The sequence below is a fragment of the Tympanuchus pallidicinctus genome, unplaced genomic scaffold (genome assembly GCF_026119805.1).
Source record: "Tympanuchus pallidicinctus isolate F22 unplaced genomic scaffold, pur_lepc_1.0 scaffold24, whole genome shotgun sequence".
In the NCBI taxonomy this organism is placed as follows: domain Eukaryota; kingdom Metazoa; phylum Chordata; class Aves; order Galliformes; family Phasianidae; genus Tympanuchus; species Tympanuchus pallidicinctus.
Window position 1 is genome coordinate 992561 of NW_026294741.1, and position 27084 is coordinate 1019644.

General features: G+C 49.2%; 1 protein-coding gene across 1 annotated transcript; it reads left to right on the top strand.

Annotated features, from left to right (window-relative positions):
- Positions 1–2028: 2028 nt before the first annotated feature.
- Positions 2029–25315, top strand: AKAP1 (A-kinase anchoring protein 1). The gene is made up of 11 exons (XM_052688809.1): positions 2029–2100; positions 13884–15571; positions 17469–17602; positions 18715–18841; positions 19415–19542; positions 20295–20472; positions 20830–20980; positions 21640–21707; positions 23151–23224; positions 24028–24093; positions 24211–25315. Exons 2-11 carry the CDS (start codon positions 13909–13911, stop codon positions 24271–24273), a joined length of 2652 nt encoding a protein of 883 aa, XP_052544769.1. The 5' UTR covers positions 2029–2100; positions 13884–13908; the 3' UTR covers positions 24274–25315.
- The last annotated feature ends 1769 nt before the right edge of the window (positions 25316–27084 follow it).

Genomic DNA, 27084 nt, shown 5'->3' on the forward strand with positions numbered 1-27084 from the left:
GGGCCAGGGGAGAGATGTCCTGGACTTTGCCCCACTTTGCTGACCCCAGGGTGGCTCAGAGCCATTAGTTAAAGTGACCAAATGCTGTCATGGGCAAACTGCTACATCTAAGAAACACCCATTGCATGAAATGTTGTAAATCTGCCGCTCAGCATCCTACCAGAGCACTGAGTTCTACTGCAAGTTGGTCACTTCTGTGATCATCAAATGCTTATTTTGCTTTCCTCCCTTTAAGCCCATCTGGATTGATAAAGTAGGCAGAAAACACATTAACCTGAGTAAGTATATCATGCTCAGGCACAGTGCCATGGAACTAAGAACTAAAACTCTTCTTGCTGTGAAGAGTGCTACTGACTATTCCCTATCAAAGCAATGATGTTCTGTTTCTGCCAGTAGAATTTAAGATTTGTGTGTGAATTCTAAACACCTTGGAACATTAGTTTCTTCACTGGTATTATTAACAAGTTCTCAGGTGACAATAAATCGCAGGGTTGTGTGGGTGGAGAACGTAGAATAAAGCCTCCCATGATGTAACTTGTTCAAACAAGTACAACTTTGCTGCTCAACGCAACGATGAAGTTCGACAGCTGCATCTCAAGGTAATGATGGCATTATAGTGATGACTAGATGACTAACTCTGTGTTTAAGAAACTCCCACTGAACTATTAAACTGTTGGGTTTTTTTTCATAGCACACTGTCCTTTAGAAAAATGAAAAAAGATCTGCTCTGCAGCTTCTGCTCCTGACTAGTATGCTCAGACAACAAATTCTGTGCAGAGTTGGATGCTCAGCAGAATGGCTTTGTTGAGCTGTACAAGAATTGCTCACCCAGACCGTGGCGTTAAAGACGCAGGTAAGTGAAGTGACTGTGTCCTGAAGAGGCAGAGCAGAGACAGGCCTGACTGGGGCTGAGTTTCCCAAGCCCTTGTTTATTAATTCAGTACTTGTGGTTCAGATAAGATGCTAGGTGAGGGTCGCAGTGACTGCCTCTGCCTCCTCACCTGTCCTGGGCTCTGTTCTGCCTTAATTTGCACTCTGAGAAGTGCATTCACTTGCTGCCTGTGTCCTCCTGCTCCCTGCAGTATCAGCCAGGGTTCTTTCCCCTTTTTACTGGTTCTTCCAGCTCTTCTCACAGTGAGAGCACGTGCAGAGGTCTACAGCGTGTGAGACCACCCAACTGTCTACAGACAGACGTGACTGAACGTGGCCCAGAGTGGCAGAGAGCCAAAGGGGAGCCTGCTTCAGAGCAATGCAAAGCACACAGAGGAGTAAAGGCCTCAGCGTACAAACACAGGTGAGGCCAGGCGCTGGCAGGGGCAGGACAACAAAACAAGGGAAGAAACTTACATGTTTGCTCTGAACATTTGGCTGCTGAGCTCCTGTGACCCCACAGCTCAAATGTTTATCATTACACGCGCTCTCGTGACCTTCGGTAAAGGAAACATCTCACGATCAGGCGCCGCAAATGCGCGCAGCGCCCACCTGCCCGCGCACAGCACGGCGCGCAGCGCTGCCCGGCCGCCACCCCAAAGCTTTTCCTCGCGGCGCGCCGTCAGCTCCGTGCCGCGCAGCGCTGTGAGGATCGCCGCCACTTCACGCTGAAACGAAGGCGAAGCGCCCACGGCCCGGAGCGCGGCGTTCCCCGCCCCGACGCCCCTTTCCGCCCGCCTCAGCCCAGCACCCAGAGGCAGCGGTCGCGCTCCGCCGGCTCGTGCTACCGGAACTTCCCCTCGGCAGCGAGGAGCAGCGTGGCCGATGGCTCCGACCGGGAGCCGCACCGCGAGACGTCGGGAGGAGCGCCGCAGCAGCGAATGGCGGCGGGCGGGGGCGAGGCCGCAATCCTCCTCGTGCCGGGGCGGTCGGGGCGCTCCTCGGGCGCCAGCGGGACGCGGTGAGCATGCGCGGCGCGCGGGCGGGGCGGTCCCGGCGCCGCTCTCGCGAGAGGGGCGTGGCGCACGGGCGGGGCGCGGTGCCGTGCATGTCCCAGCGCGGCGGCCCGGCCGGGCGGCACGTGGGTCGGCGCGGGCGGGGGGCGGCGGGTGGGACCGGGACCGGCTTGGGCACCGGCGCCGGGAGGGGCAGCGCCGCGCCGGACCGTCCGTAAGTACCGCGTGCGGCCGGGCCCGGAACCCTTCATCCTCGCGGCCCTCCGTCCCGGGCTGTCAGCCCTCGGCCGCGGGCCCGGAGTTTCTGCCGCTCCGCTCAGCCGGTGCCGGGGGTTCTGTGCCCGCCTCGCGCGCGGCCGTTTGTTGCGCTCTGGGGGCCGCAGAGGGTCCTGCACGGCCGCGCCGAGCCCAAGGTCAGTGCCGTCGGCCCGGCCTGGAGGTCACCCGGCGACACCGAGCGGGACGGGGGGAGCCGCTCGGGGCCGCTCCGCACGGCGGCTGCTGTCCGCGGTGCCACTGTGTGCTGCGGGATCGCGGCGTGGCCGAGGCCATTCTGCTGCGTGTGAGGCGACGGGGCCTGGCCGTGCTGCGGGCGTTCCCGATGGGAGCTGCCGCCGACCGCCGCCCGGTGCGACGCGTGCTTTTGCTCGTCCGTTCGTTTGTTTGCTTGCACGCCGCACGGACCGCACGTGAGAGCGCAGCGGTTGCGTTCCGGTGCGTCGCTGCTAGCGGAGCTGCACTCGAACGTCCCGCTCTCCTGGGGCTCCTGCGCTGCTCCCCCATCCCTTAACGAAGGAAGGTCCCATTTACCGGGCAGGGCTTTGCCGCCTTCCTGAGCTCTGTGATGTCTCGACGCGGAGCTGGGAGCCCGGCGCGGTGCGGGCGTCCTGGGGAGGCGTTCCGTTGCGGTAGGAACCGAGCGGAGCTGCGGTCCGCCTGTCGGGGCAGGCGGCGAGGTGCGCGGTGTTTCCAGCGCCGCGCGCTGCCTTGCTGAGGCCGGCGGCTGCGCGCGCGCCCTGGAGCGTTATCAGAGCCGCTGTGGACTTTGAGTTGAAAGGAAATGGCTCGTTGCTGGGGAAAGTTATAGCGAGAGAAGCTAACTTTATTTTTCTCGTGTTTACTTTGTCTGTGAATGATCTACTGAGCATGTGCCGGGAGGGAGGCCGGGCCGGGAGCCGTGGAGCTGCGCTGGGCTCCGCCCGCCCCTCTGCCGGAGCTCCCCGTGGGACGCAGTTCGGCGCTGAGCCTCCGTTGTCTCTAATGAGCTTCCTGGGTGCCGGATGAAGCAGTGCCGTGCCTGGCATCGGCTGATGTCTGTCTGTGATTCCTTCGGCATGAAGGTAGCGCGGCTTCTCTCTGCGCACCTTCATTTCACAGCTTCGTTCTTGTTTGATTGGTTTGCTTGCATGCACTGCCTACTGCGCAGAAGGAAACTCGAGTTTTAGTAAGTGAAAGGGAATACAAAACCTGTAGACTCAAATTGTGCTTGATGCTCCATAGAAGCTGCCTTAATGCTTCACTTGCAGAGCCTGTGCTGCTCACCTGGCACCTGCTGCTTGCAGTGGTTTGTGGAGCTCTTGAAGGACTCCCAACAGCTCTCATGAGGCTCTGTGCCATGGGGCTACGGGCTGATGGCTGTCAGATGTGAAACAGCTAATGTTGGTGGGGGTCTGTATGGGATAGTGCTGCAGGAACCCATTTTTGTACACTCTGGTGGCTGTTGCTTATTTAGGTTTGCTCTTGTTAGTCATGCTAAGCTTAGATACCCACTGGAGGAACCGCATTCCTTAAAGCTCTGGAGATGCAATAGGGTGCTTGCATAGAGAGCTTTCCTCTCTTTCATCAACTGCCTCGAAAGCCTTGGGGTAAAGGCAGCTGCTCCACAGCGCGTGGGGTGAGGCAGCAGGAATTCCCCTCACCAAACACAGTGTGATGGCGGTACCTGAGGGTCAGACTCGGCAGTCTGTGGGCTCTGAGCTCCCCCCCAAGTTCTCCTGGGAGTCAGTGACAGCAGTGTGAGGCCTGCTGCCAAAGCTGCTCTACGCCAGGAGCCGTCGGCCGCTGTGTTGAGACTCGAGTTTACTTTGGAAGCACTGTAGGCTGACTTGGGGCATATTCAAGAGCGAGTGTGTTTGTGCAGTAGAAGAGCTACGTGAGGAGCATGATGCTCTGGAAGCAGCATGCTCTGCTTATTGCAGAATGGCCTGGGTTGGGAGGGACCTCAAGGATCGTGAAGCTCCAGCTCCCCCCTGCACCACAGGACTCTTGTGGCTCTGTGGCTCTTGCCTTTTATGTGTGCTTAACTGCTGTGAAAAAATTATTTAGGATATTTCTAGTGTCCAGAGGGATGGTGAGCTCAGGATTGGTGTCCCCAGGTGCCCTTAGCAACATCTTTAAGTCATTAAAAACCATTAATTATTTCTAATTATGTAATATTTCAAATCTAATGAGTGGCCTTTCTAAAATCCTGATCTCTAACTGCAGTGCTTCTGTGGAATGCTTCACACAAACGGTTGGTAAAACTTGCAGCTGCCAACTTCAGCTTCTTTGAGGTGTCTGCAGGAGCTGCTGCGCTGCCTGGAAGGTCAGGCTGTTGAGTTTGCTCCTCGCAGGGGTTGCAGGAGATGGCATGTTTCCGTGTCAGTCACTGCTTTTGCACATGATCTCTTCAGCTGTCCCCTTTGTCAGCTTTGTTGCTGACCAGCACGTGGGGGCCCCATGCATTGCTCTTAGCAGAGGTGAGCTAAGAGGGAGATTTGAAGAGATTGTTCAAATTGTTCTTCAGCAAACAAACCTGTGCTTGTAGACCACAGGGGGGAACTGCCTGTGACCTCTGCTGCCACCTGGCAATGAGGATGAGAAACTTCCCATGTGCTCTAGCTGGTTTGGGCTCTGTGGGTATAAATAGCAGACCCTAGCAAGAGCTCATGATCTGTGTGTGCCTCTTGCACCAGGGCTTTAGCTGTGCTTGGGGATGTATCAATGGTTTAGAAGGCTGAAGTCTGGAACAAGAATTAGGGAGAAAAATCTCTCCATAAAACTCAGGGTTGTGATCCTGTATTTTTTTTCCCCTTTGCTTAATGGGGAGCCTCTTCTGTTTGTGAGCTTGGGATTTGTTCCATTTCCTGTTGAACTGTGGGGATAAGGACAGGTGTGGTGTTCAGGGTTGCAGGAAAGAAGTTTGCACATCCCAACTCCAAAATATTTTAAAGGAATAGCATACAGCGTCCTGTTTGCTGGCCCGTAAAAGGATGGGCAGCGTGTGTGCAGCTTGGGCTGCAGGAAGGTTGGTCTGTGTGCTGACTCCAGCAGTGGGCTGAAGTCTGGGGGAGCCGTCCTGTGCATGAGAACAGCCCCCAGCACAGTTGAGGCGAGGGCTTGTAGCTGCTCCTGTAATATAGATCAAAGCGAAGCTCGTCTCTCTGATTAGGTCTCAAGTATGTTGTATAACTTCTTGTAGCAAGCTTATTAATGCATAAAAGTCATCTTCCTGCTTGTTTGGTCTAAGTGTTTTGCTGAAACCTTTGCTGTTCCTTCCCACTGTGGGTGACTGTGGAGTGCTTTTTTCAGCAGATGTTCAATATCCTTCCATGCACTTCTGAGGTTTATTTGCAGTGAGCCCTAGGCACGCAGCTTCCTTCTGAGCAACACCATCTCTTGCTGTTCTGTTTTAGCCCAGGTTTTGTTTTGAGAAGCACTCTGTCAAGGTCTTGTTGCGGTGAGCGCTATCAGTGCTGTGGTGTAAACCTTTCCGTTCTGTCTCCTTGAAAATTCAGGTCTGTTTTGTTGTGTGGAGTGCAGAGCACAGCGGAAGCCTTTGGTTAGTTTAGTCTCTGCTTCTGAGCGTTGTGCCTGCCTGGGTGTTGGAAATAAAGTGTGTGCCAGGCATTTTACTTCACTGATTGCTTAGATTGTCAACTGTAAACTGCACTTGCCGTGGACATTAGTGTTGCCCTTAGCAAAGGCTGAGTTCTATATTGATGTAGAAGCAAATACAAGGCATGTATGCATTGAATGTGTTTGTTCTGAAATTCAGGGAAGTAGTTTCCAAGCTGGGTAACAATGCAGAAAGAAGGAAAGATGCTAAAAATCTTTTTTTAATGATTGTAATATGTCAGTAGGTTATGAATGTAATAAAAGCAGCTTTGCCTGTACTACCAAGGAGTGGTTCTCTTGAGCATTTTATGAAAAATGCTTTTGAAAACATCGAGTCGCCCCTGGTGCAATGCGGGCCGTGCAGCAGGGACACAGCATGGTGTGCTGGCAGCTGCCCATCTGGAGGTGAGTCCAGCAGGCAGGGAGGCGTTAGCACGGCTGTGTGAGGCTGTGGAGTGGCAGGAGCAGAGAGTGGTCCCTGGGCTGCAGGGAGTGGTGCTGCTCCAGCGGGGACATCTGTGCACAAGGGTGGCTGGCTCTGAATCCAAGGGCTTCCTCTGCTGCATAAAGCAGGGCGATAATGGGAAGGTTGTGGCCAATGTGCTAAACTTCTGGCTCACTCAAAGCAAAAGAGTGTTTGGTCTGGTTCAGAAGCAGACTCAAGCTGGCAAACTTCCTCAGATGTTTGAGGAATAGATGAGAAAGGTGAAACTGGTACTGATGAAGAGGTACAGAAGCTGTTTCACCTTTCTGGCAAAGCAGCCAGTTGACCTTGGCCTTCTCTGTGACGGAGGGCTCGCAGCGAGTCACCAGCGTGGCTGAGGAAACTGAATAATGAAACGAGAGAGCAGGAAGGTAGTAAGATACCAACTGTAGTAAGGAGCTTGATAACCTGATTGGGTTAATGTTAATTACATAGAGTAACCTGTGGCTTATTGCCTAGTGGGTGGGATCAGCTCAGGGCCTTGCATTAATCTGTGCAGCAGTGCAGGCAGGGAGGGCTGCTGATGCTAGTTGGTTGCATATGCACGAGCTGCTTGGTGCTTTCTGAGACATCTGCAAAAAAACCATACAGTTTGGCAAAACTGATTCTTTCATTGTAAACCTCAGCTTGTATGTCCAGGCAGGCGGCTCTGAGACCTGCCTTGGGCCTCGAAGTGATGCTACTGGAGCTGCACAGCTCTGCTGGTCCAATCTCAGGTTCCTTGATGGGTCAGAAGCAGAGTTGTAGGATGAAGCAGTGATAAAGTTGGGCGGTAAGCACAGCAGCTTCAGCTGCAGAGGAAGGGAGTGAGCTATTGTAGGAACATCAGTGGAGCTGATTACACCAAAAGCAGTCTTTATCTCTGAGATAAAAGCAGCCTGCTGTTGGTGTTTCATGTTCCAGAGCTCTAGTTTAGCTCTACAACAACCAGCTTTTTCAGCGTCTTGTTTGTCATAATAACCTCTCTGCAACTAGGACTCACTGTTTTTTTTTAGTACTTGAAGATTGTAGAGTGGCTTTCTTAATAGTTTCCATCCGTAGGAAGACAGCTCTGTGAGCTGTGCAGTTGGTAAAGGGAGGTATTGCCTCCGGAGCATCCCCTGCTGCTCGTGTCCCAGCGCTGGTGTTAGTGGCAGGAGTTGCTGCAGATCTCTTCACTTTAATTAAGTACAGAGAAACTCACCTGTTCACTTTTTTTTTTTTTAAGTACATACCATCTTGTCTGAGATCTGCCTGCCTGGCTCCTACCTGCCGTTGGCTCCTTGCTGCTTCTGAGTCACATCTCCTAAGCTCTCAGCTCTGGGTGGTGGATGTTCTTTCTGAATGGTACGCTGCCCTGGGAGGAGAGACTGGGACAGACAGGAGTCCGAAATGCTGCGATGTCCTGCGGTGCCTCGGGTGGGTGACGCAAGGCTGGCGGCCTGGGGATGTGGCAGCTGGCTGTGGCTTCACGGCCCATCCTGTGAGGTTCATGTTGGGCACCACTCACTGCAGCCTGACCTGCAGCCTCCCGTGGAGGCATTTGGGCACTGGAGGTGGCAGCTTGGGTTTGTCACCTCTATGCTGCTCCTGTGCAGCACTTCCTCTGTTCTTCCAGTTCTTTAGGTTTTTGTCTACTCTTGTTCATCTGCCTCTTACGAGGCAGAGCGTGTGCTGCAGGTTATTTTTAGCATGGAAAGTTTTAAGAGGCCATGTAGCTTTAGCTGAGGCAGCCTTGCCCAGTGTTCTTTCACCCAGATAGTATTCATTTTCCAACTGCTGTATCGCTAACTGCAGGGCTTGCTGGGAGGCGTCCCAGCCTTGCTGGGAAAGCCATACATGCAATATAGCTGCCTGCTGGCTCTGGTCAGGGCAGTACTGAGAGCTCCGGCTGTGTCCCATCCTGCTGGTGGGCTCTGGGTGGGGGACCAGGCTGTGGGGCAGTGCCCCCAGTGCAGCTTCCTGTGCTCCAGGGATGGCTGTGCTCTCCTCTTGGGCCTTAGGAATGAGCTCTCTGGCTTCCCTGCAAAGCTCGTCCTGCAAACATTTCTAACCTTATAAGGATGCGTGCACTGAAGGATTGCTTGGCCTGGCTGGAGGAGCAAGGTAGCTTAAAGCCACTCTGGGACCCTATTGCAAGCCAATGGAATGAGCTGACTGTCCTCGCCTTTTTTTTTTTTTTTTTTTAAGGTAGGTGAGCATGTGTGCCCATCCTTGTCCTTATCTTCCAGGTCCTCACCAGGAGTTCTCCATAAATCAAGTCAGAATGTGACCTGGATTGCTGCCTTCCCTGCTGTCCTAATCCCTTCCAAGCGCAGTGCTCAGCGCGGAGCAGCGCCGTGCGGAGCTGCGGCTGGGCCTTGGTGTGAGCTGTGATGTTCAGAGCGGACTCCTGAGATGCCGATGGTGTGAGCTCTGTTGTGTGATGGCTCCTCTTGGTGCAGGCAGAGCAGAACCAGGCAGCGGTGCTTGGTGCTGGCTCTGGTGCTGGCACGCTGATCTGGGCTGAGGCTCTGGAGCTGCTGAGCTTCCCCTACGGGCTCCTCCCGCTGTGAGGGCTGCAGGGCCAGGCCCCTCCGTTCTGGCAGTGCTTGGGGCCGTGTGACTTGACAAGCTGCCATCTTGTGCCCTGCTGCTGCTGGGGGAGGCTGCGGCGCTCAGCCCCCTGTGTGTAAACGGTGCCATTGCCACGTGTGCCCAAACGGTTGGATGAGCAATGGGGAGAGGGCTCTGTCACTCTGGAACATGTTGGAAAATGGATGTGGCTTTAGGAACTCTTTCAGAGATGAAGGATGAGTATGTCTGTACATCCTCGCACCTTCTGCAGCGCGGTCCGGTGCGCAGCCTTTGCTCAGTTGTGTGCAGCCACAGCCCTGCCTGGCAGCTGCCAGCCCAGTGTGGGGCGTCCATGGCCCTCCTGTCTGTGGCAGAGCATCAGTGGGAGCAGCACACAGCACTTGCTGAAATGAGTCCAATAGCAAGCCAGAAATTAAACAGGCTCCCAACGAACACTCAGCCGAAGCGCCAATTCCCCTTGATTTAAATATCACAGAAGAGCAAAAATCTTTATCTTAAGTGATTGTACTGTTCAAAATAACTCTTGGAAGTGTTCTGCCTGCCAGGCTGGGGCAGGCCCCACCCCGTAGGGTATCCTGCTGCTCTCTGCTGCACTGCAGAGCTGTGTGGGACTGTTGTGTGTGTGGTTGATGCAGCTCTGTAGGGATGGATCATAATGGCACAGTCTGTATGGGGGAGCTTGCTGGGAATGGGCTTCTGTGAGCTACTTTAATTTGAGTTTGTGGTATGAGACAGCTTGTGGGGTGGTTCTGCATTAACTATGACAAACTTAAGTGGACAGCAGAGGAGCAGCAGCAGTGGCTCACAATGTCCCATTGTGCTGCAAACCTTTTGTCTTAGCAGTGTGCAGGCTTTCCAGTGACCAATTTCAAAAACAAACCACAAAAGAAAAAAAACCCTCCTAACAAAATCCAAATTACTGCACAAAACTGTGTTGTTTTTTCCCCTCAATTCCAAATCCAAAGCGTGCTAACCAAAACATTATTCTCAGCCACGAGCTCTGCTGCCTGACTGCAAGGAGGTAACTCCTGCAGAACAAATCAGAACTGCCCGGCGCACACGGCTTCCACTTCTGCACAGAACAACGTAAAAGCCTCGTTCATGAGGTACAGGAGGTGTTAGTGCGTTTGTTAAATCATATCTGCTTTGAACCAGGAGGTGAGGCTGGTGACTGAGCCAGCTCAGCTAAGGTTGTGAGTGTGGCTGGAGGAAGAGGTGTGAAAAGTGCAGTGAATATTGGCTTGTCTGGGACCTGAATGCTCAGAGCAAGGGGGAGGTGTGTTTTTGTTCCTCAGCTCCTCGTGAAGACTGGGAGGGTTGTACTTGGAAGCTGCACTTGGAACACTTGCTCTGATAATCATTTTTTTCCAGTGGAGACAGACTAAGCATAGTCTACAAGCTGGCTTAATTATTTTTTCTTCTCTAAGAAATATTATGCTTCTCAAAGGGAACCAGATAATGCTCTTGCAGTGGGTGGCTCCCGCTTCTGTGGCTGCTATCTCCTGAAAAAACAGGTCTTATTTGTGTCGCTCATTGGTAAAAGTCGTGGCCTGGTTGGAGAAGAGTCTGATGTGTGTGGGTATGGTCAGGCATGTCATGTTTTGCTTTAATTCCTGCTCAGGGAAAATGTAAACTGTGAGTGCTCTGCCGCGAGGCTGTTGTGGGAGGCAGGCAGCGGTTTGGTTGTTGTTCCAGCTTTCCTTAAGGAAAGGCATGTCGGCCCTGCCTCGCAGTGCGGGGATGGTGACTGGGGAGTGTGAGGGCAGTGTGGGTGCCAGCAGCGTGGGGCAGGGAAGAGCTGGTGTGCTTCCTGCAGGGAGGGAGGCGGCTTTCATCTTGCTGAAGTTCAAGGGTGGCAGCTGTTCACCAAGGCAGTTTGTGTAGGTGTATGGCAGACTTTGGGTCTGGGCTCCTAAGTAGCGGGATCTCTATCCAGATGGATTCTGCTGGACAAGTATTGCTGCTTAAGGGGTGTTAGAGCCTACTTCCCACCTTTGCTTCTTGAAATTGCTCATTGAGGGATCCCTGAAGGTCTGAAGTGGTGCTGTCTGGCTCATGGGCTCTGGGTGCTGAGCTGAGGTGCGTGGAGCTTGCCTGCCCCTCATCAGGGCAGGGTTTGGAGCAGAGCAAGATTGTGGGCCAAGCCTCGGTCCACAGTGCAGAAGAGGCCTCCATGTCTGCAGCAGTGCTGGAAGCAGGGCAGCCCAGTGAGCCCACGCAGCATGCACAGTTCTGCAGGTCTGCTGCTATAGCGCCCCGGGAGTGTCAGGGCTCCTGGTAGGTGTGATGTCCCTGTTGGGCAGGAGGTGCACCCAGCTGGGCTGCAGGGAGCTGTGCACTGCAGCAGTGCTGGCACAGAATATGGCAGCTACGCTGAAAATCCCTGGTGGGGGCCCTCCTGTCTTCAGGGAGCAGCAGGGACACAGGGTGCAAGTGCCATGACCCATCTAAGAGCAGGGAGTGCACAAGCCACCTGTGTGACCTGGACACTCGTTAATGTGGTGGAATTAATTCACAGTGATGTTTGTCTTTATCCAAGCAGCATGCTGATACAAAGAAGCAGCAAAGTGCTGTGTGCCATCTTGCTTACTGCTTTATTTATAGACATGAAAGCATGCTCTGAAGTTGCTTCAGTGCTTCAAAAACCCACAGAACCCCTTTTAACAAAGGCTGAAACTGCAATTAAGAGGTTCAGCATGTTAGAAATGTGTCGTGTCCTGGATTCTGGTCATAGCATGAACACAACTGGGCGATGAGCAATGTGGGAGGATGATGTGCTGTGCTGGGCCCTGGAAGGCTGCATGCTCATGGTGCAGCCCTGGTTGTGCTGTCCCTACCTCAGAGCTTCACGTGTGATGAGAAGCTGCTGCTGAGGCATTTAGCGTGTGTCCCTTTGCTGGCAGTCCCTGTGCAGATGGGTAGATATGTTTCCAAATTTCACAGGATCTTTCCATAAGTGTGTGCAATGACTGAAGCTGTGAACTCATGATGTTGTGTTCTTGGACACGTGCTGAGTATTAAGAGGCCTTTGTTGCTGGCAGTGAAGGCAGGATACTCCATCTATCAGTACTTGTCTCAAGCTGACACAAAGCCTACACATCTTGAGTGGTGTCCTTGGCTGGAGCAGCCCTGAATGTAGTCTCTTCCTGCCTGCCTGTTAATAGTGGCACGAAGACTGTGATTTAGGTGGTGTAGGAAAGCTTTGAGACGATCCTGCTGCTCACCATAATGCATCAGGAGCCATGTGCCTTTGCAGGCTGTGTGCAGCTTAAACCCAGCTGGAGTTCCCATGGTGTTAGAGGTATTCAAGGCTGCTTTGCTTGTTCTCCCTCTGTTGTATTGTGAAATTGAAGCAAGTGAAATAACAACTGTTAGTCTCACTTTGCTCCTCTTGAAGGGGGGCAAGGTTCAGTTTTTCAGGTAGAGTGGTAGGATGATTCCTGTTGAAAGGCTTCACAGAACGAGCAGTGGGATCCTTCTAACGTGAATAAAAGAGCTGCTGCCCTGGCGACACAGAACCCTCTGCTGGAGCACACACCAGCTGCCTTCAAGAAGGCAGTGGAAGGCCTGGAGGCCCCTTGCCCTGTGGGGTGGTCGTGGCTTTTTGACTCGTCAGTGCATGGCAAGCTGGGGATTCGGCTGCTCTGTGTGTTCAGAGCTCATTTTACCTGGCTGAGCACTTTATGTACTCCTTAGGGCCAAGAAAGCATGCTACGACTGGCTTACTTGCATCCAGTAGCTACCTCTACAGGCTCTAGGGTGCTTTGTGGATCCTTGGCATGCTGCTGTCTCTGTAGCCTGAATTCCTTGGGGTTATCTTCAACTGCAGGCCTTCCTGTTCTACATTGGTCATGTGGCCGCATAAAAGCTTGCAAATGTTGTTCGTCTGTCTCAGTCACTAAACGATTGAGGTCGGGTTGCAGAGACATCCCAGACACTTGTGGATCAGAGCCCGTCCTGCAGCGCCTTCTGTTAGCGGCATCCCTGGCATCGCTCTGCAGCAGGGCAGAGTAACTCTCTCCTGCCCGTGTTGTCCTCTCTGCTCAGATGTGTGGTTGCATCCAGCTGGTCTTGTGACGCCTGTTGGCTTGGGGGTTGCTTTTTCCAGAGAGGGGAACTTGCCTGTCTTAGCGCTGTAACCTGATTTAGTGCTGCAGTTCTCCCTTTATATAGCTCTGTTCTTTTAGCAGAAACCACACTGCAGACAGATGGGCAATAAGATCAGTGTCAGCCCTCCCATCTGCTTAGCTTGCAAATCCAGTGATTGATGTATGGCGTGGAGGGGTCTGCAAGTTCTGAGTGGACTTACTGCCCCTTTGTTCTTAATGAATGCCCATCCTGTGATGGTAATAGCTAGATAAGAGGAAGGGTAGGGTTGTTTTTGTGTTTTGTTTTTTTTTATAGCTGTGTTGGGCTTCCAGTAGAAAGCATGAAGTCTTTCAAAGGCACTTCTGGCTATTGCAGATCCTTGCATCATCATGAGGGGGCAAGTGCTCCTTGTTCATAAAACAATGGATCAGCTGCATAGCGCTCTGCTGCACCTCCAGAAGTGCCAGCTTGCGCCGAGTGCCGTGCGCTGCCCTCCTGCAGTGATGTGGGTGAGGAGGTTTGTGAAGCGGTTCTCCTTTGGTTTCTCACATGTAGTAAGTCACTGGTGTTTGCCAGCCTACAAAATGCTTTTGGGAGCGTGATGCTGTCCCCAAAGCAGAGAGCTGGGGAGACCTGTGGTGTATCAAGTCTGAGCTGCTGAGTGCTTGTAGTATGGCCGTGCTGGGAACTCAGCCTGGTGCAGGAGAAATGTGCTGTGTGGGATGCTGCCCTGTGTGCAGCGCTGACCCGCAAAGGCAAGACGGGAGAAAGAACATGAAGCTGTTGGCCAGGATAAATTCACTGGTGAAAGCTGACCAGATATCCCTACTGCTAGGTGAGGGTTGTGTTCCTAGGTCTGCTGATAGAGCAAAGATGTGAATTTAAAGCAGCTGGAAAGCAGCCCTGTTGTGCTAATAGAAACAGCTCAAGGTATTTGTGAAACTTCTCATTGCCTTTTCTGTATTTTAATGCCATTTTTGTTCCCTTTCTAGGATTTAATTGCTGAGGCTTTGTAAAATGGCTTTACGCTTTCGCACTTTCTTCCCGTACGCCATACCTGGAGTGCTGGCACTTCTTGGCTGCTGGTGGATCTATTCCCATAGAAAAAAGCATCCAAGCAACCGTAACAGACAAGCAATAGCTATTGCAGAAGAAAAGCAGAAAGAACTGCCAGAGAATGATTCACCACCCAAAACAGAAGCATGTGTTCCTCAAAGACTGCCTCTCTCCCCAGAAGAGGAACGCCCAGAGAATGAAACCTCGACCTCCCTGCTGCTGGCAGGGCCGATGACGCCCTCTCTTACGCGTCAGACTCACGAGAGGTTAGATTTCTCACGGGACCTTTCAGCCCCAGCAATAAGGACAACTCAGCCCAGCACCGTTGAGGACGACAGTGAAAAACTAGAAATTAAAGGTTCTCAAGATGAAAGCAGTGTCCCTGCTTGTGTTTCTCTCCCTCTGATCTCAAAGAGCGCTAAATATCATAGCGATGCTGCAGTCAGCCCTGAAGAGGATTCAGGCTCTAGTGCAAACCAAGCTACGTGCCCATCAGCATCGCTGGTGCTGATACAAGGGTCTTTGGGAATCACGGAGGAGATCAGCAATGCAGAGCAGTCAGATGAGTCTTCATTTAAGCCCCCTAAGGAAAGCCAGATGCCAGAAATTGCGCTGTCGGATACTGGCTGTGTGACAGCCCTTCACTTGGGATTGGAGAAGGAAGCCGATACCCCACAAGCCATTCTCTCTAATGAAGTTGTATCGAGTCACCAGGATTCTGCAGTTAGGATGTTATCAGACAGTTTGGAGTCTGCCTGTTTGGAGCAATCTAGGGAAGAAAAGATATCTGAGTCGAATGACAGTACTGTACCTGTGTGTCAGGGGGAGGACACACATGCAAAAGGAAATGAATTGGAGAGAGAGAGGATCAGAGGAGTGAGTTTGGACAAGGAAGAAGTTGAGAAAATCGAGCAAGTAGCAATACAAATAATTTCCAAGGTCATTTTGGCAGCAACTGAGGAAGTGCTGTCTGGTTCTGTAAGTGATGTGTCCAGTCGGATCTGCCAGGCTGCAGCCAGCCGAGTTGAGAGACCTCAGGAGAGAGCAAGCACTGTTTCTTCTGATGAGCTGCTTGCGGGAGAAGCTGGAGGAGCGGATGAGAACACAGCTCTTAAGAGCGATGCTGCGGTACCAACGTCTCTGCCAGCAGAGGAACATGATCAGTGTGTGACATATTCCAGCTGTTTAGCACTTGGTCATTTGTCTAGCCCGGTTCAGGGAGACACACAAAACCGCCAGGAAAAGAACTGTGTGCACAGTGAGTCCCAAAGAGTTGATAGAACTCTTGTGACAAGCCATGGAGGATCGCTGGGGAAGTCATGCTTGGTTATGGAGGACTCTGGGTGCAGCACGTGTGCATCTGAAGGTGGGACAAGTGTGGAGGACCCGTTGCAGAACACAATGCTGTCTGTCGCATCAGGCCAGCATTCGGACTTACTGAGCACATCTACAGCCCAAGACACTTCTGCTGAGCAGAGCTCAGAACCAAGTGAAAAGCCTCCTACCCTGAAGCTACCTGAAGACAGCAAAGTGCCATACAGTAACGGGACGCTGAAAGAAGACGGTTCAGATTCACGCCATGAGGGTAACTGGGCAGCAGAGATGGATGGAGATCATTCAGGAGGTAAAGGATTTGTAAAGCTTCCAACAAAACATGGTGAATAAACATTTCGTGGGCAGTAACACCTTGCTTCACAACACATTCAGATAATTCCTTTTTCTACTTAAATTTTCCCCAGTAGATGAATATTCAGCCTTCTTATTCAGATGGGTGTCCCAAGTGTTAGCTGGATGTTCTACATGCCACAGAATCACAGGGTTCTGTGATGTGTTGCAAAGGGATGAACAGGGTGATTCCCTTTCAGCACGTTGCTTGCTGTCTAAAGCGAAGCGCATGGTGTGACTGGATGTAGGTCAGGCGTTGAACACCTTACTGCTTTGAAACTTGCTAATGCAAATGGTTTCTGCTCCAGTTCAGGCAACTCTCTAGTAAGCAGTGAGTTCTTATCTCCATTTGTGGGCTGCTTCTGGAGGGAGGCTGTAGGGCAGGCTTCTGAGGTGCTGCTGGGTGAACCAGCGAAGTGCTCTAATAAATCCTGATAAAATCAGTTGGTTGGAGACCAATTACCCTGAAGCCTTTTTTGCCTGGAAGAGTAGGTGCACGCCAGGAATTCTCAACAGGCAACTATGCTTGTGGAGATCCTCCATCTGTCTCTGTATTGTTTTTGCCTTCTAGATCCTGATGTATGCCTGGCAGAATGCAAGACTGTCTGAGCAAATGTTGACCCATGTGACCTTGAGGATGGGTGTTAAAATCCTTTAGGATCCTGTGGCGCCAACAGCTCTTAATGACAGGATGTCTTGTAATCACTGCATAGTAGGGTTGCTGCTTGTTGCAAGACAAGGGTCGAGTTTGCCAAGAATTAAGGATTAAACCCACAAAACATCCTCACTAGTGAGAATAACTATGGGAAGAGAATGGTTTTGCCTTGCTGTCAGTGCTGATGTGATGGAAGATGTAAGAACGAGTTGGGAGCCTGCTGATAAATAACAAGAGCTGAAAGCTCTGTGCTAAAGCTGGAAGCTGGGGAGGAAGGATACAACAGGTAAAGTTGTTAATATGACTGTTGGATAAGAAGTCCTACAGCTGACCTTCACACCCCGGCTGTGTGATTTCAATCTTCCTCCTTGTCTGGAGAGTCCGTGGCAAGCAGCTGTGCTGTTTGTCTTTGACTTTCTTGGCATTTGTACTGTCCTACTATTTGAGATGTAGCAAACTTAAAGTAGCTGTTCAGTTACTTTTCTTTTTGGTCTTGTACTGGATGGTCTTCATGTTCCTGTGTGTTACTTTGCAGGAAGGATCAACTTTGTGATACACTGATCTAGTGTATCAACAAGGAGACTGTTTTTCCCCTTACCAAGGGAAACCTTGATATCGATGGATGGCTTGGGAACAAACCATAGCTCAGCTTTGGTGCTGTGTTTCTTTAGGCATATGAGATATTAAGGCAGGAGGCAGTTTGGGTGTGCTCAGGATTCACTGCAGCTCTTGTTCAGGCAGGAATGTGATATGAAGCAGGCAAATAGGTTGTGTGTCCCTCCCTGTGAGGAGCCCTGTGTAAGCCATGGGGAAAATGCAGAGTATCTTTCCACAGCAGTAGCTGTGCGTTGATGCTAGCATAGCTCCTATTCAGCTGGTAGTGGTGACTTTAGTGTCCTGTCTCTGTGTAAGGTGTCACCCTGTTTGAAGGACTCATGCTGAACTCTGGCTTCCTACTGTTGTGTTTCCAGAAGTACTCAGGTTTCTTTCCAGGAACAAAAGGAAACTGTTTAGACTGTGTGTGACAGGGCTTGATCTGTACTGAAATGCTGCAGAACTCAGTGCAGGAACACATCACATGAATCCACATAAGAAAAGCTCAACCTAATCTCTCTGCAAGATGACGTGTTCTCGTGGCCTTCTGTCTGGAAGCTGGGTGGATTATGGAAGTAATTGGAATGCTGGTGTGTGTGTTTTGTAGGTTCGGATGTGAACAGCATGGATTCTGTGGACAGTGGCTGTGCCCTGGGGAAGACAGAGACCCGCCAGAACTCTAAGCCAGGAGGAGAATCCAGCAAGTCTGACCTCACTATCTGGGAAATCGAGGTTCCAAAGGTAACCAGCCACCAGCCCATCGTGCTTCTTCCCTGCCCTACATAGCGATCTTCTGGTTCTTGCGGTCTGGTAGTGGCTCAGTGCCATCCCAAGGAGATCGACAAATAAACAAGGATTTAAGCATTTAGCTCCTGTTGCAACTGGTCAGGAGTGAAGAGCCTGTACACAGCTGTAACCAAGAGGCACGTAAGGTCTATACCCAGGGTAATGTTGGGTGTTAAAGTCTTTACTCCCCCATCTTCCACCCCAGCCTGTTAGTGCGCTGCTTCAAAAGTGTTTTCAGAATAGCTTGAGAGTACAAGGTTTTTAAGAGCCGGTGAGGATTCGTTTTTCATTGTGTAGGAGAACCATGTTTTAACAGCCTGCCTAAACTCCTCACAAACAGAATGCTGATCTGAGCTGTTCTGTGGAGCAGTTTGCATCTGTTACTATAAAAAGTTTTCTTTTGGATTTGAGAGAGAGGGTATGGTTTTGTGGGCTGTGTTCATCCCCTTTCTCCTACTTCGTGTATGCAGTCACCCCTGGCTACTGTACACATCGTTGCCCTTGCAGTTCTGCTCCTCAGCAGACCTAGATGCTGACAGTCAGTGAAGTGAAACAGCAGCTCTGTCAGGATAAGCATGCTGCTGCCTTGAGTGCAAACTGCACAGCTGCTCCAGAATTGTATGATCCAGCACTTGATAGCCTGATTTACTTCCTTTCAAATCTAGTTAGCTTGTGTTAAAACTGACACATGCTTTGTTCAAAATATACAGTAGTATGTTGAAAACAGTGCCCTAAAAATAAAAATACGTCCAGACTGGTAGGAGATGTTCTTTCACTTGCTGTAGGAAGGCAGTAGCCTTTATCACATTCAGTTTTGTTTTCATGGGTTTTTTGGTTTTTTTTTTTTTTTTTTTTGCAAGATGTGTCAAAACAGTCAGTACCTGCTGATCAGTATCTGTACAAACTGCCTTACCTCACTGCAGACAAACAGAACTGGCCCAGTGCTGCTTTGCACTCATCCTGCCTGGCCCTTTGCACACAGGGAAGTGGGAATGTGGGTGAAAGAAGGCAGTGCTGTTTGATCTGTTTATCTTCCTGACTGTTGCTTTCTTATCTCTTTTGTAAAGCATTTAGTTGGCCGCTTGATTGGCAAACAGGGGAGGTATGTGAGCTTCCTGAAGCAAACATCTGGTGCCAAAATTTATATCTCAACACTACCTTATTCCCACGACTTCCAAATCTGTCACATTGAAGGTAAGATGTATCTATTCGTGGTCTAATGCCTAGCTTGTGGGTTGTTGTTAGATGGGCAAGGAATTTAAAACAGTTTTACAGGCTTAATGAGTCCAGTGCTCGACAAAACTTTTCTGCTCGCAGATAGTGCTGTTACAGTAGAGGTGTATACCAAGTCACCTGTATCCTAGCACATGAACTCTCTATTTTAGAGGTGCAGTTTAACATTCTCATTTGCTGTAGTTTGTAACTGGTATCTTTGCAGGATCACTTAGTGTTGAGAGAGGAGCTAGGGGACATGCATTGACAAATGGACTCTGACTGTGTGGGAGTTGCACTTAAATGTGGCTGAAAAAATCTTAGTACACTGTGAAATAGGTCACCCTGGAGGCTAAAGCTGTTGAAGTGATGGCCTGACAACCTGAGTTGCTCACGATGGCCCCAGCATCAGATTTAGTGGCCAATCTATTAATTTTCTAGAAACTGTTGATATAGCCTAGGAAGTTTCTTGTAGGTGTATTGCTTCACCTAGGATACACGTACGTCCCCAGAATATCTCTACAACAGACTCTATGCTGGACTTTTGTCTTCCAGGTTCCCAGCATCATGTAGAAAAAGCACTGAGCCTTATTGGCAAGAAGTTCAAAGAGCTGAGTCTCACCAACATCTATGCTCCACCTCCACCATCATTGGCGCTTCATTCCCTCCCTATGACTTCCTGGGTAAGCCCTGCTTTGCTGGCTCTGGTGGCATTTGGTGCCTAATTGCATTTGGAGAACACTCACACCTTAGCGTTTCATAAAGTGATTTTTTTGCTTTTCTTGCTGCTTTTGCTACAAGGTACTTAGAAACTGCTTGCATTGGGCATCTAGTAACTGTGCACATGTCTCTGTGGATGTGAAGACAGGCTTTGTTCAGGAAGACTGAATTTAATAAAGTTAAAGGCACTTACGGTGTATTTTGAGCAGATTAATGCTTTGTGTTCTGGGAAGTTGCCCAGCACAGCAGCCCTCTGGTAGGAAGGGCGAACTAACTTCTGAAACAACCTCTGTGACAAATCTTAGGCAGCCCCTGCAGAGATTGCATTGATGTTAAAAATCCTGTGGGCAAAGCATCCCTGGGAGTTGTACAGCATCAGTAGTGCAGCATGACTTGACCTACATCACTGCTGACTCTCTCTAATCTTTTGTGTAGTAAGTCCCACAGCTGCTCTGTGCTAATAGTCGTTCTGTGCACAAGATGGGCCCCTTCCCAGATGTGATTCCCTTTAGTGTAGAGTAACGCTGGGTATTTTTCTGGTTCTGATCCAAAGCAGCCTTTGGAAGCCAACTACCAGAATGTCATTGTTCTCCTACTGGTGGCTGTTAGCTTTAGGAGTTGCTCATAGAACAAAGAATTAAACAGTGTCTCTAAATGTGATTGAAGCTTATGTGACAGTCAAAGCTGATGAGTATTTCTCTCCTTCCTGTGGTAGTTGATGCTCCCAGATGGAGTCACTGTAGAAGTGGTTGTGGCCAACCAAGTCAATGCAGGACACATGTTTCTACAGCAGCATACACACCCCACTTTCCATGTCCTGCGTAGCCTGGACCAGCAGATGTATGTCTGCTATTCTCAACCTGGAATTCCAACCCTGCCAACACCTGTGGAAGGTAAGTGACTTGGACACGATGTGGAGTGGGGGGTGCACCACAGGGAAGGAGTAATCAGCGCTTGCTTTCCTTGTTGGAGATAGCAAACTTTGCTGCTAGAGGCTGGAACAGAAGTGGATGTCTGCATAGAATGGCATTATAGTGGCTGAGATTTAGTGGTAAAATGCATTTCTCTGGTCTCACCTGCAGGCCTTATCTGTTGGGGATGTGAGAGGTGTTGAAAGAAAATAAAAGCAACGTAAGCAATGCTGTTGAGTCTTTGTGAATAACTGTGCAGAACTGCTAACACGTGAAGTGCTGTTTTCCAGCAGTCTGTTAATGCTGAGCCTCTCTTCTCTGTGCTCTTCCTCTTTGCAGTTGGTATTATTTGTGCTGCTCCAGGCCTGGACGGGGCATGGTGGCGGGCACAAGTTGTTGGCTACTTCAAAGACAGCGGTGAAGTGGAGATCAGATACGTCGACTATGGAGGATATGAGAGAGTGAAGATTGACACACTCAGACAGATCAGGTCTGTAGCTGCTCTTCCACAGCCTCGGGCAATACCTGGCTTCAGTCTGCGTCAAAAGCATCCATCCAGTTTGAAACACTGAAGGATATTTCTCTGCTAAAGTGGGAGATGGTTAGATGGTTTGTCCCAGCAGTGGGTGTGGACGTCTTGGGTGTGTGGTAAACCCTTGCAATTTCTTTCCTCCTCCCTTCAAAAAAAAAAAGCCATGCAACTTCTGCCGCTTCAGCTTGGAAACTGAGCAGAAGGATGCCTTCCAGAGTCTGTCCCATCAATTAATGGTGCGTTCATGTACTGTTAATCAATGAGGTAGGACTAAAATTCAGATTCTGTATGCTCCATCCCCATTGGCTGGGAATGCTGCATACAAGCCTGTTAAATACTTAATTGTTTCAGAAAGAGTGCCCAATGGCCTGGAGGTAAGAAGCATAGGCTGTTACGGAGCTGATATTTGCTTGGAGCTCAAACGGACGTGGCCTGTTAAGCAGGCAGTTCATTGCTTCTAGTTAGGTTGTTGGTGGGATGGTTGGATTTTTTTTATTTGGCCATTATCAGTTATAAACCAAGTTCCTATTAGAGCAGTTGATTAATCAATATCACCTTAAAGAATACAGAAGTAATTTGAAGCCATGTTCTTATTTTGAACTTATTCTCTTCTTAAGGTCTGACTTTGTAACACTACCTTTCCAAGGAGCAGAAGTTTTACTGGACAACGTGGTGCCACTTCCAGGTAATGGAGCTCTTGAGCTATCACTCATATTCCTGCTGCAGGTTTAAATGCACACCAGCTGTGTGCAAGCAGTGATTGTGTAAACTTGTCCCTCCTATTGCAAGTGCAGCCTCTGAAGTGATGAGATCAAGGGTTGGAGAAATTATATTTTATTGTTCTGGATCTGCTAGTATGACACAATCTGTCTTACTCAGGAGGAAGATAATAAATATCTCTCCTCTATAGAGGAGAGAATGAATTGCTGTCCTAAACAGCAGTGTGGCAGGACTGGCAGGATGTAACTGAAGCAGCTGTAATGATTCTGCTGCCTTCTGACATAATGTAGCTGTAAATGCAAACTTGGTTTTCAGTCTGCTAGACAAATACCAGGTATTTTCCTGCTGAAAAGACTGATGTACACATTCTGCCTTGAAAAGACTGCCCTCCAAGCGCTGTGTTGTCAGTCCCTGCCTAGAAATGCTTGCTGTGTTTTCAGTTGTTTCTCCCCACCCCCTGGTGGCAGGCTCTGGCTTTGCTAGCAGGAAGTAATGTTTGCAGTACTGGTGTCTAAAATCTTGCCCCCCTGGGTGCAGAAGGGGTGCAGGGGTGGGCAGGGCAGGTTTTAATCACTGGAACCTGTGGCTGGCAGGACTCCAGTGCTGGCTCTGCCAAGGCTGTAGATGGACAGCAGGGTTTATGCTGCTGCTAGCAGAGGTGAGGGGTTTTCATGTGCCTTGAGGAAATCTGCCTCCTTATTCTGGAAGTGCAGGGAATTCCTTTGTTTCTGGAGATCATCTCAAGATGGGGAACACTAGGAGGAAACTTTATTTTGAACCCTTTAGATAGGAAATGAGCAACTTTCTTCCAAAATGGAAACACCTCTGTCCTGTCTCATCTTTGCTGAGTAGATTTTAACTTAATTGGCTGGAACATGAGTTTTGTGTTGCATGTGGAGTTTGCAGTAGTACCCCAAAAGCTGTGCAAGTTGTGAGGTTTGGGCTGCAAGTGCTTGTAGAGTGTGTTTGGCACCATTCAAGTACCAGAGCCAGTGGGACAAATGTTTCAGAGCTCCTATATATAGCATTGCATGCTGCAGGGTCAGGAAAGGCCTGAGGCTCCTGAGCTTAGTTCATTAAGGATCAAAATATTAATGACAGAGGTACTGCAGAAGAACATTTCTGTCTTTAAAGCTTCCTAATTCATCAGCCGCTTGTGTTCACGTTAACTTAGCTAGTGGCTTTGAAAAGCACTTCATCCTCTCCCTTCAGCAGCACAGCAGGCATAGTTCTTGTGATCTCCAGCTTAATAGACTGGTTTCAGCAAATGCCTGCAGCAGCAGTAGGTGAGGATTCTCTCTGGCCTAGCTTATGTGGGAGGTCAGACAAGATTAGGTTAATGGTGCCTTCTGGACTTGAAAGCCCATGAATGTCTCACTTGTTTTCCCCTGTTCTTTTCTTTCCAAAGATGAAGATCACTTTTCATCAGAAGCTGACGCTGCTGTTAGTGAGATGACCAGAGGGGCAGCACTGCTGGCGCAGGTACATGAGAGCTGTCTGGAAAAGACTTGCTGATGATTTTACTGCTGCTGTTATCCTCTCTACCCCTAGTACAGTGTGTGTATTAATCAGAAAGAGTCCAGAACCTGTAAGCCTGGCTGCTGGGCAAGATTCTTTTTGAGAAGCCTCAGTTCTTGAGAACAGGCTTGTGTAGCAACCTTGTATAGCATCACCGCTGCACGGGACTGTGTGCCTCGAAGAGATGCACAAAGAAAGGGGCAAGAATTCACTTCTGTCAGCTGATGCGGGCGGTGAGGGTGGATGCATGAATGGTCTTACAGAGCCAAAGTGGGCTGTTATGCAGCAGATTAAGCACTGCCTGCCCTGCCAGCCTGCAGTGTTCTTGCCATGCTGACACACAAGATGTGGCCTGTGGCTGGTTGGAGAGAGAAGAAGGGCTTTTGGTGGAGCTCATGGGCTTCCGTGCACAGTACTAGGTCTTACTGAAGGGGACTTTACCTCTTTTGAAGTGCTTCTAATACTGGCTGTAATTATCCATGTATACTAATTGAAATGAGATGAGTGGGAAGCTTGATAGTGTTTGTGATAGCTTTATAGCTTCCTTTGGCTTAACACAGTGCTTAAAGGCATCAGTAATTCTGGCAAGGGTGAAGATTTGAGCAAATACAGTAAACTTGCCAGCAGTACCTCGGCTGTGTGGTGGCAGCAGCTGTTTCGTCTGGTCTGCACATGGGTTGAGGAACTGAGTGTCATGCAATGAATAACACCAGCTTTGCATCTATCATGGATGAGACCCAACTGCTGCACACGTTTTCTGTTTCCAGGTCACGAATTATGACAGTGCAACAGGTCTGCCACTGATACAGTTGTGGAGTATGATGGGAGATGAGGTATGCTGCCATACTGCTGTTTAACTTGTTTCAGTTTTGGTTATGCACGCTGCTGATTCGGAACTTGGCCTTTCTTGTTAGTGGTTTATTCATCTTTCTTTTTTCCCCTTTCTTCAGGTGGTGTCAATAAACAGAACTCTGGTGGAAAGAGGATTTGCTCAGTGGGTTGACAACTACTAGCGGTGTCCTAGATGCCTCGACAACTTTTCCTAATGGGGAAAAAAAAAATCCTGTTTTGCACTGTTACAATTCGGTTTGGCAACCTCTTACAGAACATCTGTTTACACCTGCCTGCAGAGTTTTGTGGTCCATTGAAAACTGTTTTGCTCAACTGTTACCATTTCATTAGAAGCACATACCTCATCTCAGTGAAAGGCAGGGTGTTAAAAGCCATAAGGAGAGACACTGTAGCTTTAAGGCAAAAAATCCTCCCTGGCCTCTACTTAAAAGGCAAAAGCCTTTAAAATCCTGGGGCTTCCTTGAAGCTACCAGATGCCCCTGAAATGTTAGCAGTGGCTACATTTGTGTTGAAGATGTATAGTACCCCATGAAGTTGGTGTCTGCTTTTCCTGGAAGTTACAGTGCTTGTCCTTTTTATTTTTTTAACAGGCTCTGCCTGTGAAATTAATGAATGTTATTAAGGAACTTACCGTTCAGTTATGGATTTTTCTATATTGTGCCACTGACGTGCATAAATTGCATTCATCTTTTATCTTCTTGATGCCAGGAGGTTGGTGAGCTGCATTTGTTGCCCATATTGTGCCCATACGTCCCGCTGCGATCATGCTTTTTATGCTTGATATGCTTAAGGAAGAAATGCTTGAAGTGCAGGATACATTACCACTACAATTTTGCTCTGAAATATCATGTATTTAAAGAACTGATTGCCAAGCCTAATTGTAATTTGTATTTTTCTAGCTGTGCAAGTCTGTAAATATATATAAAAACATTGTAATATTTTGTACAAGAAAAACACTGGAAACAAAGGGAACTTTACAGAAACTTTTTCACACCAAAATGTCCTATGTAGGTAGAACTGGTTTGGAGTGCATTAGGGTAGCCAACGTATTTGGAGCATCTGGAGATGGGAGTGTTTCTGCTGTACTGTACACAGGATTAGCATTCCCATAGGTTGCTGTCTGGTTTGAATTGTGGTCACTGCATTCTTTGCTATGTTGCTGTACAGACCTGTTTAAAAAAAAAAAAAAAAAAAAAGTAACAATTTGGCATTAATATTGCAGTGGTGTTCTCTCTCACAGTTTTTTTGTTTTTTGGGGGTTTTTTTGCTCCTTTTTAGATTTATTTGTGTCACAAACTTACAACATTTTTTGCCCAAGTAATTTAAGCTGACTTAATGCTCTTAAGCACATGCCCTCTAATGTGTATCACTTTAGATAGGTATTGAGTTGGGATTTATTGCTGGTGGAGAAGATACTTGCCAGGCAAATGATGTAGTCAGGGCCTCCCAGGTTTTTTCAGGTGGATTCAAAGGTGTCTTTACACCCAGTGAGCTCATGTGTCAGTACAGTGCACGTTTGGATAACTGCCTACAAAAGCATTTGGTCCAGTCCCTTCTGATATGTTATGATTATTATATCCTTTCTTGAATTTTCTCCTATTTGGCGCTTATGATTTAATGTTCATATTTGCAATAATTTCCAATGGAAACTAAATTTGGTAATTCAGTTAAATCTATAAAACATATATCCTTTTGGAATGTTTCTTTCCATTTCAATTAAAGCTCAAATTTTAAGCCGTCTTAATCAAACTGTGATGACTAAGAGCCTTCATTTCTAGAACTCTTGGGACGTAGGGTGGGGAAGAGAGCTCAGTGGGACAAGCAGGTGAGGTACGATGGCTTTTCAACAGATACATAAAGGTCAAGCTTCAAGTCTCCTGGTTTTGGGTTTGTTTTTACTTCAAATTTTGTGAAAGAACTGAAAACTGGACGTAACCTTGTGGTTGCTTTTAAAATTGCTTTTTAGAAAGCCTTCGTTTGAGCAGTGGGACTCACAGCTGTTGTATACATGCAGTGAATTTACCCTGTGACTCAGGAAGCTGCTCGGCCCCACGTGTGTGTTGAAAGCTCCCGAATAGGATGGGTGTCATCCTATTGTGCAGAGACAAAACCTCTTTAAAACACTGACAAGTTCGTTATTTGAGCCAAGGAGAGCAATGATGTGGCTGGGTATCCCAGTGAATAGTTTGTCCATACCTGGTACCAGAGCACCCTGCAATTGGTCAGGTATATTTTTGGCAGCAGGATGTATCTGTGCTTTCTGAAAGGAAGAGAAATGAAGGCACTGAATGAGCTGACTCTGAAGGTAGCACAAAACTAAGAGTTAAACTGGAGAGTATTGCCTTTGTGAGTGCATACATATTTACAGACTATATAGTTCAAGGTATCAGCCTTCCTGGTCTCAAGGTTTAAAACCAGTCTGTCGGGTTCATTGCAGAATACACACAGTCTGTGGATCCTGCGGGCTACACCTCGGTGCTGTATAGGCGAGGACAGGAGACAAAGCATCTTGATGCTGGGAGGTGTAGTGGTTTGGAAGCATGCAGAGTTCAGCAGTGTCTTTCCTTGCATCTCATTGCAGAAGGTGAGTTTCATTTCATGAGATTCCTCGGTCCTTGCAGTCACACTCAGCATCTCTGAGGGATGGCTTTGCCATGCGGTGTGGTCTCCCAGGTAAGCAGCTGGTGGCAGGTGCTGTGGGTGGTTATCATTACTGCTTCCTAGCACACCTTAGAGTGGTGGGTGCTGGCAGCTGTGCAAGCACGCAGCTCTGCCCCAGCTGCAGGCTGGAGTGGCTGGTTCAAAGTGCCTGCCTGTTGCCTCTTTCTAGATGTCAAATATGGAGAATACAGTTTAGCCTGGCAGTTGAGAGGCGCTATTGCCATCCCAAGGTAATGCAGACACTGCAGTTTTTAGAGTTTTTAGATCTAAGCGAACAGAGCTCCCGTGGCTGCTCCCACATCCTGGAGCCT

What these genes read in the sequence shown, in the direction of transcription:
- AKAP1 (XM_052688809.1), top strand. Translation starts at nt 13,909, where the DNA reads ATGGCTTTACGCTTTCGCACTTTCTTCCCGTACGCCATACCTGGAGTG. An exon ending in GGATGGAGATCATTCAGGAG is followed by an intron (nt 15,572 to 17,468) that starts GTAAAGGATTTG and finishes TGTGTTTTGTAG; the next exon opens with GTTCGGATGTGAACAGCATG. An exon ending in GGAGTATGATGGGAGATGAG is followed by an intron (nt 24,094 to 24,210) that starts GTATGCTGCCAT and finishes CCCTTTCTTCAG; the next exon opens with GTGGTGTCAATAAACAGAAC.